Here is an 11,508-nt window from a genome sequence, read left to right on the forward strand (position 1 = left end):
TAGGGATTGATCGAAAGTGCAGATAAACATAAATATTTTTTGCAGGTGGTTAAACATTGGTTCCGGAACACGCTATTTAAGGAAAGACAACGTAATAAGGACTCTCCTTATAATTTTAATAATCCACCATCGACTACTCTGAATTTAGAAGAGTATGAACGTACAGGACAAGCCAAAGTTACCCCTTTAAATGATACTTGTAGCGTCGCAGTAACAGGACCAATGACTTCATCAACTATTTCATTACCACCATCTGGTAGTACCAATTTAAGCTCTAAAGAAAACGCAACTTCAAAAGTACTAGCGGCGGGAAAAGCTAACGCATCAGGGCCTGTTACATTTACTGCAACTGTTCCAGTTTCAACACCGTTATCTCGTCCAGAATCGACGAACTCAAGCGGCAATATATCCGACTATATAGGCAATAATATATTTTTCGGACAGCTCGGGAGCAAGGACCAAATCTTGCCGTACTCTTTAGACGGGCAAATAAAGTCAGAGCCGCAGGATGATGTGATTGGGGCAACTGATTTTGCATACCAAACAAAGCAGCATTCAAATTTTAGCTTTTTAAAACAGCAACAGGATCTAGTGGATCCCCCAGAACAGTGCTTGACAAATCAAAACGCGGATACGGTACAGGACCAATCCTTGCTAGCGGGTTCGGCTCTTGCATCCAATTGTCAGAGTCAACAGCAAATAAATATATTTGAAACTAAATCAGAAAGTGGGAGTTCCGATGTACTGTCACGCCCTCCGTCTCCGAATAGTGGAGCTGCCGGAAATATGTATGGCAGCATGAATGATTTAATAAACCAGCAATTGGAGAATATGGGTAGTAACATGGGACCACCAAAAAAAATGCAGATTGTTGGAAAAACTTTTGAAAAGAACGTAGCTCCAATGGTGACCTCAGGCAGTGTTAGTACTCAGTTCGAAAGCAACTCTTCAAACTCTTCGAGCTCCTCATCGTCTACATCAGGTGGCAAGCGAGCTAATCGGACTCGTTTTACAGACTACCAAATAAAGGTTTTGCAGGAGTTCTTCGAGAACAACTCATATCCAAAGGACAGCGATCTCGAGTATTTAAGCAAGCTTTTGTTACTGTCTCCCCGGGTTATAGTAGTTTGGTTTCAAAACGCCAGACAAAAGCAACGTAAGATTTATGAAAACCAGCCGAACAATACCCTGTTTGAAAATGAGGAGACGAAAAAGCAAAACATTAACTATGCGTGCAAAAAGTGTAACTTGGTATTTCAAAGGTACTACGAGCTAATACGGCATCAGAAAAATCACTGCTTCAAAGAGGAGAATAATAAAAAGTCTGCCAAGGCACAAATCGCTGCAGCTCAAATCGCGCAGAATTTGAGCTCGGAGGATTCTAATTCTTCCATGGATATACACCATGTCGGAATTTGTCCACCAGGCTCAGCAGTTGTTTCGCAAACCCTGTCAACGCCGGGCTCGGCAGCTCCCCTTTCGGGACAGTACACCCAGCATTCATTTGGCGCACTGCCCTCGCCACAGCATTTGTTTGCAAAGTCTTCTTCGCTTACTGACTTCAGTCCATCCACGACCCCCACGCCGCCGCAACGAGAACGCAGCAACAGTTTAGATCACCCTCAACGACCTCCCAAGTTTGATTGCGACAAATGCGAGCTGAAATTTAACCAATCGGAAAAATTGCGAGAGCATCAACTATTACACCTGATGAATCCAGGAAACATTTTTTCAGACGCAAGTCAGAACTCTAACCCTGAAGCCAATTTCGGTCCCTTTGGCAGCATTTTGCAAAGTCTACAACAAGCGGCGGCTCAACAGCAGCAGCTACAGCATCAACCGCCGCCAACAAAAAAACGGAAATACTCGGACTGCTCTTCCAATGCAGATGAAATGCAGTCCCTGTCGGAGCTTGAGGCTTCACAAAAAAAGCACGAGTTCCTGTACAAGTATTTTATGCAGAATGAAACGAGCCAAGAGGTAAAACAGCAGTTCCTCATGCAACAACAACAAAAGAAATTAGAACAAGGAAACGACTGCGATTTTGAACTTGATTTCCTAACTAACTTCTATCAGCAGAGCGAATTAAAAAAAGTCAGTAACTATGACTTTTTACTACAGTACTATCGCACACATGAAGAGGCAAAATCCAGCCAACAGCATCTATTTAGCTCCAGTAAAAAGCCTACCATCGAGTTTCTACTTCAGTACTACCAACTTAATGAGTCGAAAAAGTTTTTTCAGTTAGTTGCCTCGCCCCAAATAATTCCTGATGTCCCAGGCTACAAGCCATCCTCGCGAATGCCAAAATCCACTTCGGATGAAGCCCCTTATATTGGAGAAACATCATTGGAGCAGGCAACAGAACTACAAAGAGAGAAACAAGATGAACAACTACGCATAGACAGGCCAAGCGAAGAAAACGAGTTATCTATGAACAAAAACAAAGTGGAAAATATTAATAACAACAATATTGGCATTCATGTGGGCCAAAGCAATTTAACCGCGACGAACGGCATCCCTTCAGTTGAAACAAAAGACGAGTGTACGCAGGAATCGTCATTAATTGCGATGGATGATGAAAACAAGTATCTATGCGCGAGATCCAAACAAAAAGATGACAAGGAAAAGTCGCACTACTTACATAATCTTGAGGACTTCCTGGATGCCACAATGATAGAGAACAACTCCCAGACTTTAACATTTAATGATGACGAGAAAGCATGCCAAAAAGATGAACTTACTCAAAATTCCAATGCAATTGAGAAGCGGTCCTCTGTGTCTCCGGTTAACGTTTCATCCAAGCAAAATAAGCGCTTACGAACAACCATCCTTCCGGAGCAATTGAACTTTTTGTATGAATGTTATCAATCCGAATCAAATCCAAGCAGAAAAATGCTTGAAGAGATATCTAAGAAAGTTAACTTAAAGAAACGCGTAGTTCAAGTAAGTACCAAACGACATGAAAATTATATAGAAAACTTAAATTTGGTTTATGTAAGTTTGGTTTTATACTTAAAAAAATAAGAGAGAATGGTATAGTCGAGTTTCCCGATTATCAGATACCCGTTATTTCATCTTTTTTCTGGGGTATCAATAGATATTGGGGAATAAAATAAGAAGAAATGTAAAAATTGTTCAAAAGTGTGTGCTTGGCCGGTTTGTTGGCTTTAGGGCGTTAGAGTGGGCGTGGCAAAATTTTTTTTGGGAAGTTCATAGAAATTTAGAAAACATGAGAAAAAATATTAACACATTTTTCAAAGGGGTGGGCGTGGCAGTTTATTCCGTATGAACGTCGAGACCTCAGGAACTAGAAAAGCTAGAAAGTTCAGATTTTCAAGTTTGTTTCAAAACAGTTGTCACGAATCATTTAAGTTATCTATTTTTTCATTTTATATCATAATTTTTAAATTTCTTCCTAGCAATCCTAGCTGAGTCTAGCAACTTGACTATATATTTCTCCATTATTATTTTTTTAATTATTATTGCAAGGGAATATATGTTTTGGGTTACCGAATCTAATTTGCTTTCTTGATTCATATGCTACAAATATTTACAACGCGCAGATTATTTATAAATTCGCTTATATTCATTTTTTAAATTTATATTTTATTTTTTTAGTGACAATGCAACACTGACCTATTAAATGATAGGCAATCAAATTAAACCGTTTTTGGGTTTCACCTGATTTTTTTTAAGTCATGCTTTTCATCTTGCTCTAAAGAACTGAAGGTAAATAATGCTTTTAAGCTTTAAGCTAGATGGACAAAAATGCAATTACAACGATAAACCTATTTTATTTTTCAAGGTCTGGTTTCAAAATTCACGGGCAAAAGACAAAAAATCGCGGAATCAGCGACATTATGCACACATATCTGACGATAATAGCTACGATGGCTCTAGCGGGAAGGAGGCTTATAGCGACCTAAGGTCCAACGGCATAACCGTGGATACGGACCTCGAAACAAATCTACAGGACTGTCAGCTGTGTCAAGTCACCCAAGTCAACATCCGAAAGCATGCTTTTAGTGTCGAGCACATTAGCAAAATGAAGAAATTGCTCGAACAAACCACCGAGCTCTATGCACAGAGCAATGGCAGTGGAAGCGAGGACAACGATTCTGACAGGGAAAAACGATTTTATAACTTATCAAAGGCATTTTTGTTCCAACACGTTGTGACAAACGCGACAAGCCACTCTATTCACACAGCTAGACAAGATTCTGATGCTATTGCCGAAGGGAACTGTATGCTTAACTATGACACTAATGGTGGCGATTCCAAGAGTCATGTCCAGCATAATTTACCTAACGAAGTCGTTTCTGAAGATACGCGAAAAATCGCTGGTAATCAGGAACTTATGCAGCAGCTTTTTAACCGAAACCATATCACCGGTAAGAGTTTCGGGAAGATACAAAAATCATCTATTTGATCTTATCTGTTGGTCAGATTTAAAAATACCAGTAAAGCTTGTTATTTTTTTTAACACGTTTGCTTTGTCTGTTTATTTTAAAAAGTTTTATTTTGCTTGATGCCCACACCTGAATTGATAGTTTCCAGAATGTTCAAAAACATATCTATACTAGTAGGAATATATTTTTTACGCCTCGCAATTTGACATTTTACGAAATAGTTCATACTAAAAACTAATATGTGTAAGCAAATAATGTATGCCTGCGTGTGAAAAACAACAAAAGTAGAATAAGAGAACTAATTACTCTTAGTGTGAGGGCTTTTAAAGTAAGTTCAGGAAAATGTCACTTTAAGTGCCGAGAAAACACTACATGCTAAAAGTTACCCGACCTATTCCGAAGCGTTTTTAAAGCAACCGTTGCAAAATTTAGGTATATTTTCCAAAATGTTGCAAATTAAGTTTTTGGTGCTACAAATACCGATATTGGCACTTCATTAGTGCTTAAATATCAATATATTATAAATGTATAAGCCAATAAACACCATATCGAATCACATCAATATACTGAAACATGTACAAAAATAAACATTTAATTTTATTCAAATTCTTTAATTACTAACTTGCGTTTTTATTATTATTTAGTCGTTGTCTTAATAATATTTTGGTTTGTAAACTTAATATTGAATAAACGTTTTCAGTTGGAGTAGTGTAACACAATCATCTAATGATATATTCAATGGCTGATAGCTTAATCAGTAACTCTCATTTTATTAGTTATAGGTGGAAAGTAAATCTGAGTGTTTATATGGCCTTATAACCGTGGATAGTGGTTAAAATGTAGGTGAGTTGATATACATATAGTTTTTTAAACCGTTAAACATATTCTACCTTGCAGACTACAGAAGGAAAAGTATTTGCACACGCGAAATATGCGTACACTACGAAAATACAAAAAAAACCAACCATACTACGAAAACTGAAATGTTCCTATTTTAAAGAGTTTACAAAAACATTGACATTCCATCAATCTACAGATATATGTATTGAATTCTTGCGAAAACCTATTCCAACATTAGTAAGAATCTCTTAATTATACGGAAGTGTTCCTAACTATTCGAAATATAAATTAGCAATAAACTTAAGGTATACACATGCACACTTGAGGCAATCCTTAACAATTCAAGATGGAGGGCGTTATCTTGATAAGTTAAAATAACAAGTCGCTCCAAACAAAAATATGATATCATATAGATACATATATAATGGATTAGATTTAGTGAAATGTAAACTGAGTTCCTAGCATTTGATTGCTTTTGCCTTTGTTTTTATATTAGAATGTAGCCAATGAATACTAAGATCTGCTTCAGTATGCCGACTATAAAAGCTGAAATATATACATACGTGGTTCCTATTTTATTTAGAAACACTGTACAATATTAAAGAAATTCATATTATTTACGTCATTCTTATACTGAGAGAATCGTGCCAATAATTTGTTCTTCAAAAAATTCAAATTCCGTATGAAAAGAAAAAGGGAGAGCAGAGAGAAAAGGAAAGGGGCTTTAGTTAAATCATGAATTTTGTTTCGACCTATATCACAGTTTCCTTGTTAAGTAATTATTATGACGTATTAAGCAATTCATTCACAGTTAAAAACTTATTAAATAAATATTTATTTCCAATCATTCTTTGTTTATAACTTAAGTTTAATAAACTAACTTCTGGGAGTAACAGGAGTTACTATTTCACAATTGTATAACTTTTTCTCAAATCTTCCAATACAAAACATAGAATTTAAAGCAAAAACTCAGCTTGTTTGGTACGTTTACTTACATGTATAATTTTAAAATGTTCCTTGTCATTGTAACTATTAATAATTTGAAAGGACAAATTTAGACCATAAACAGTTACAACATTTTTAAACAAAATAGTATTTGACTGATAATTAAAATTAAAATATACAGCCCTATATTTATTTGATTTTATTCTGCATTACGTACATTTATACGTACTAGTACTCGTTTATGTATAAGTTCATTGTTAACCGCAACTAAATATAACATATGTTGCGAAACATAAGAATCTACTAAGAAGTTCCTATAGAATTTAATAAAAAGATATACAAATATATTTACTTGTAAGTTCAGGAATACTATATATGACAAGATTTTCTGTTCATCTCACCATTAATTAGCGACAGGCAATTTATGTAAAAATAATGCCGTATGTCCATTCTAATATTAGAATATTGCAAATATGTGAATGTTTGAAATCCCATAATCAGTTTGTAAAAGAATTATTTAAATACATATGTACGTACTTAAGCCTTCACAATTGCCAACAAGCACAGATTTGCATAAATGGACACAATACCATACTAACACCCGATAACATATATATATATAGATATATATATATATTATTTATATAATATATTTTACACATTATATATATTTATATATGTTTTCCAAATTTGTGACTTCGAAATAATCGATTTGAGTTTTTTTAAACAATCTTATTCAAAATATGAATTCCATAGGCAACACCAAAATAATATGAGATTTTAAGATGATATCAAAACTTACATTGCTCAACTGATAGACACCACACATACCGATGTATGTACGTATAAATATACAACATATCACAAATATTACTAAAAAAAACTTAACAACTATTATTTTCCCTTTGAAAAATTTTTTAAGTCAGACATTACAAGCATATTTATTATTTTTTTACAAATTGGGCATATATTTTGTGTGTTCGGAAATACTAAACACATTTTGCACAATCGTATGCTCTTAGTTTCTCAATTGAAATAATATTTACCATATGACAACAAATGTTTCTTATATTTAGTATAAGTAAACAAAAGCGAATAAGTAATTTTATTGTCAACTTATTAATTAATCAAAGTTACTACAAATACTGGTAAAACTTACAAAAGTAGGAAGTATAAATAAAAAATATAAAGTTCCTATATATTTAATAATTGGCAGATGTGCATATATTATAAAATTATAAATGAATAAAAATATGAAACAGAAACACTTGTATTTTTTTGCACCTATGACATCAATGAAGACTTTTCATAATAACAGTAATTTACGCGGTTTCTGAAATACTAGATTCGTTGAGAAATATGAAACAGAATGGACCAATCCAATAAGGTCCGCCGTTCCGTATTAACTTTAAGATCTCGAGAACTGCGAAAATATGGTTGGCTAAATAGAACACATAAAAATCTATCATTAAAGTCTTCCAGTTTTTCTTAGTTCAAAAAAGTCTGAGTATGCAGCTTTATGGACGCAAATACTTCTTCGCAGCGCGGCAAATTTCTAACTGAAATCAATAATGTCTCTATAGGGGCTTAATAAAAGAAAAAAATTGACAGTGGGACTTAAATTTCTTTTTCGTGGCTAGAACACTTCCCTTTCCACCTCTTCTTTTGCTTCCGAAAAAATTACCATCTCTTTCATCGAACAAGCAAGAAGTCAACAGCCATTTATCTCATACGGTATATATATTCTTGATCAGGATCAATAGCCGAGTCGATTTGGCAGTGTCCCTCATCCGTATGATCCCCTCGATCATACGGAAATGGCCAGATCGATTCGATTATTGATCTTAATCTAATAAAGATAGCACTCCTGGAGCCTTACTTCACTGTCATCCACAGCTTTATACTTTATAGGATGGGGAACCCTTTCTTCTACCTGTTAAATGAATCGCGCACACCCTAATACTCTGCGAGTATCGAGTATAACAACAAATGTAAATCAACCTCGTATAAAAAAAATATCCTATTTTACTATTTAAACAGTATTTTTTTCTAATATATTCATTTGTTTGTTAATTTTGGTGTATAAGGTAAGAAATAACTCAATATAGGAGTTAAGCCATAGGAGTAGACACGGTTCTGAAAAGCGTTAACTAAAAACCAGAACACATGCTTGCTTCGGCAAGGAACCTTACAGAAATTATACGCAAAACATGTTTTAAAATTGTGGCCGTAGCAGTGACACGATGCCAGATCGACTAGTAATCAAGAGTATATATATACATTTCAACGAATCTATTATACCATTCTCATTACGAGTAACGGGTGCAAAAATGTATATTTTAAGAACAAAAACTGTTATTATCTAAATCAACGAAATAATGATACATTTTTGATTAACCGTCCGGCTTTACCTATGGCAGCAAATTAATCGCCAAATTTTATAAAACGACAAAGGTTCCACTAAAAGAAAAAGAATTCTAGCTAACAAAAACACGTTTGTTTGTCCGATTAGAAAGCTTGAAAAAACGCTCTGTGAGTCAAACAGGTTGATGTTTACTAAAATTTATTTTAATTGTTCTCAAAACCGGGGTTTACAATAGTTAAAGGCGTAAATACACTTAAGGAACCCAAACAGAAACACTTCCCCGACTATACGATTTCGCTAACGCGAAACCAATAGAAATTGGCCAGACAAACAATAAAACTAAGAAAAATCGAAACATTTTTCAAAGTGTGATATGAAAAATATTGAAAAAAAAATGTTTTTGGGCGCGGCAGTTCTGGGCGGTTTTTGGGCGTGGCAAAAAGTCTTTTTGCAAATCGATAGAAATACAAGACTAATAAAAATATAAAATATTTCAAAACATTTTTCAAAAGTGTGGGCGTGGCAGTTTTGGGTGGTTTGTTGACGTTAGAGTGGGCGTGGTAACATTAATCAACAAACTTGGGCTGCGTCTATGTCTCTGGAAACTGTATGCTTAATTTCAACCTTTTAGCTTTTATAATTCCTGAGATCGACGTTCATACGGACAGATCGACCGGCTATAGATCCTGATCGAGAATATATATATTTTATATAGTCGGAAACTCTTCCTTCTGCCTGTTACATACTTTTCAACGAATCTAGTATACCCTTTTACTCTACGATTAAGGGGTATACAAATTTTATGTTGATCCTATAACGAAAGTTTAATAACACAATATTTTAATTTGTATTAAATCGAAAGTTCATTTGGTTAGTTCAATTTGTAAAGTATTTTCATTTATTAATTGATCTTATGACTTGTTTTTTTTAATAGTTTAATTTTGTTTAAATAAATATGTGCAAAACGTAAAAATTGTGTGAGTATAATAAAATAATTTGTTCTATAACTTTAAAAGTATCGTAATTTTCCTAAAATTCCCAAAATTCCCGAGAATGCATTTACTTTCGAAGATGTAGTACAGTAACAGAGCAAAATTAAATCTACACAGACATTACAATGTAAATATGTACATTAACTTTTCTTAATATAATATGCTTAAAAACTATCTCGAAGGGTGTTTTTTAATTACAACACCGATACGACACATGTCCAAAGACTTACTTGGTTCTCTGGTTAATTCAAAATAATTGTACATTCTATTGGAAAGAAATGTTCAAAAAAGAATTGTTCATATTTAGAAAAATTACACTCACACTCACCCTAAGCGCATTTGAAATTGTGTGGTAATTTGTATCTTGCTATATAAAAACCGCAACTTCAAAATACGCACAAAACCATTGGCATGTTAAAAGAAATAATGACAATAGTAAATAAGAAAGAACGCTATAGTCGAGTTTCCCGACTATCAGATACCCGTTACTCAGCTAGTTCAAGTGGGACCGAGAAATTTCAACATTTTTCAGGAATATCGGTAGAAATTGGGTAATTAAGGGTCATAGTGGGCGTGGACAAAACATTTTCGGCATATCGATAGAACAACAAATGACTCAAAAATGTGGGCGTGGCAGTTTTGGGGGTTTGTGGCAAAAAGTTGTTTGAAAAATAGATAGAAATGTACAAGAAATTATATGAAAAAATATTAAACATTTTGCAAGAGTTTGGGCGTGGCAGTCCTGGGCGGTTTGTGGACGTATATCTCTAGAATCTTTATGCTTAATCTAAACCTTCTAGCTTCTATAATTCCTGAGATCTCGACGTTCATACACATGGACATGGCCAGATCGACTTGGGTATTGGATCAATATCCTGATACTTTATTTGGTCGGAAACGCTTTCTTCTGCCGGTTACATACTTTTCAACGTATACCAATTTACTCTAGGAGTTACGGGTATAAAAATATATATACAAGTCTCATTATGCGTACAAATATAAAATACGCAACATTTTATGTTGGAAATTACTTTGAATTGTAAGTTATAATGAGAATTCTTGCCATCTGTGTGTCTACATAGTTACACTGTAGTATAAAATGATACATTTGTGAAATAAAATTATGGGACCCAAAAGCTAATTGATTGCGATGCACGAATTTAATTCCAAATGTGGTCAATCAAATTAAAAATTTAGTCATTTTTAAATGGCAATTATCGCTCAACAGATTCTTGGTTGTTTTTAAATTTTTGACATGTGGGCTTTTGAAAGAGCGTTTCAAATTAATTTTACCAATTTTTTAAGGAGATATTACCCAAAAAATGTATGTTAGTACACGAAATTACATTGTCATTTTAGTATCTGTTCTATGAACACTCAATCACAACACATTCTCATGTTATGTCCGCAGCAAAGCACTTTTAGATGAAAACAATAAAAAATATATCATATTTTTGGTGGAAACAGCTCTTAGATTATATTCATGAACTTCATGAACTGGATTGGCAACTGTAAAATATAATTTTTGTGGGATGCAGATTTAAGTATGACTTTGTTTTGTATTTGGTTTTAAAACTTTATTATATACTAGTAAGTTTAGCAATATTTGTGTGTGAGTAAAATAAAGTATGCTTAAATAATTCATATTAAGTACAAACAATTGTTTCGGGATCGTATTTTTCTGTATGTTACGTATATAATTTAAGTGAACATTATCATATGTAGTATTTTGTAATTTTAGAAAGTAAAGCTAGAATAATTAGATTAGGCGGAGTCTTTGGTTATCTTATTGTATATAAGATCTAAAAATTCCTTAAAGTAAAATCGGCAATGCCGGAGATTGATAAATATTGCTGAGATGCGGCGGGACGCAAAATCGTAAAAGATTTACATTTACATCAAGTCGCTGTATTCGGGTAGTTGCGATTAAATCGGTTGCAGATCCATATTCCTA

At 34.0% G+C, this 11,508-nt stretch overlaps 1 protein-coding gene across 8 annotated transcripts in view; it reads left to right on the forward strand.

Moving 5' to 3' along the window:
* Nucleotides 1-7,361, forward strand: part of LOC117146341 (zinc finger protein 2) — a 38,352-nt gene extending 30,991 nt beyond the window's left edge. For 5 of the 8 annotated variants that reach the window (XM_033312472.1, XM_033312474.1, XM_033312475.1 and 2 more), the window contains 2 exons: nucleotides 46-2,946; nucleotides 3,809-5,026. In XM_033312472.1, the coding sequence (XP_033168363.1) occupies nucleotides 46-2,946; nucleotides 3,809-4,432 (3,525 nt within the window). In that variant the 3' untranslated portion in view covers nucleotides 4,433-5,026. Of the gene's footprint in view, nucleotides 1-45; nucleotides 2,947-3,621; nucleotides 3,733-3,808; nucleotides 5,027-5,188; nucleotides 5,256-5,309 lie in introns of those variants that run through there. The other 3 variants (XR_004459796.1, XM_033312477.1, XR_004459797.1) reach the window with 3 other exon arrangements.
* The last annotated feature ends 4,147 nt before the right edge of the window (nucleotides 7,362-11,508 follow it).

Source organism: Drosophila mauritiana, chromosome 4 (genome assembly GCF_004382145.1).
Source record: "Drosophila mauritiana strain mau12 chromosome 4, ASM438214v1, whole genome shotgun sequence".
Taxonomy (NCBI): Eukaryota; Metazoa; Arthropoda; class Insecta; order Diptera; family Drosophilidae; genus Drosophila; species Drosophila mauritiana.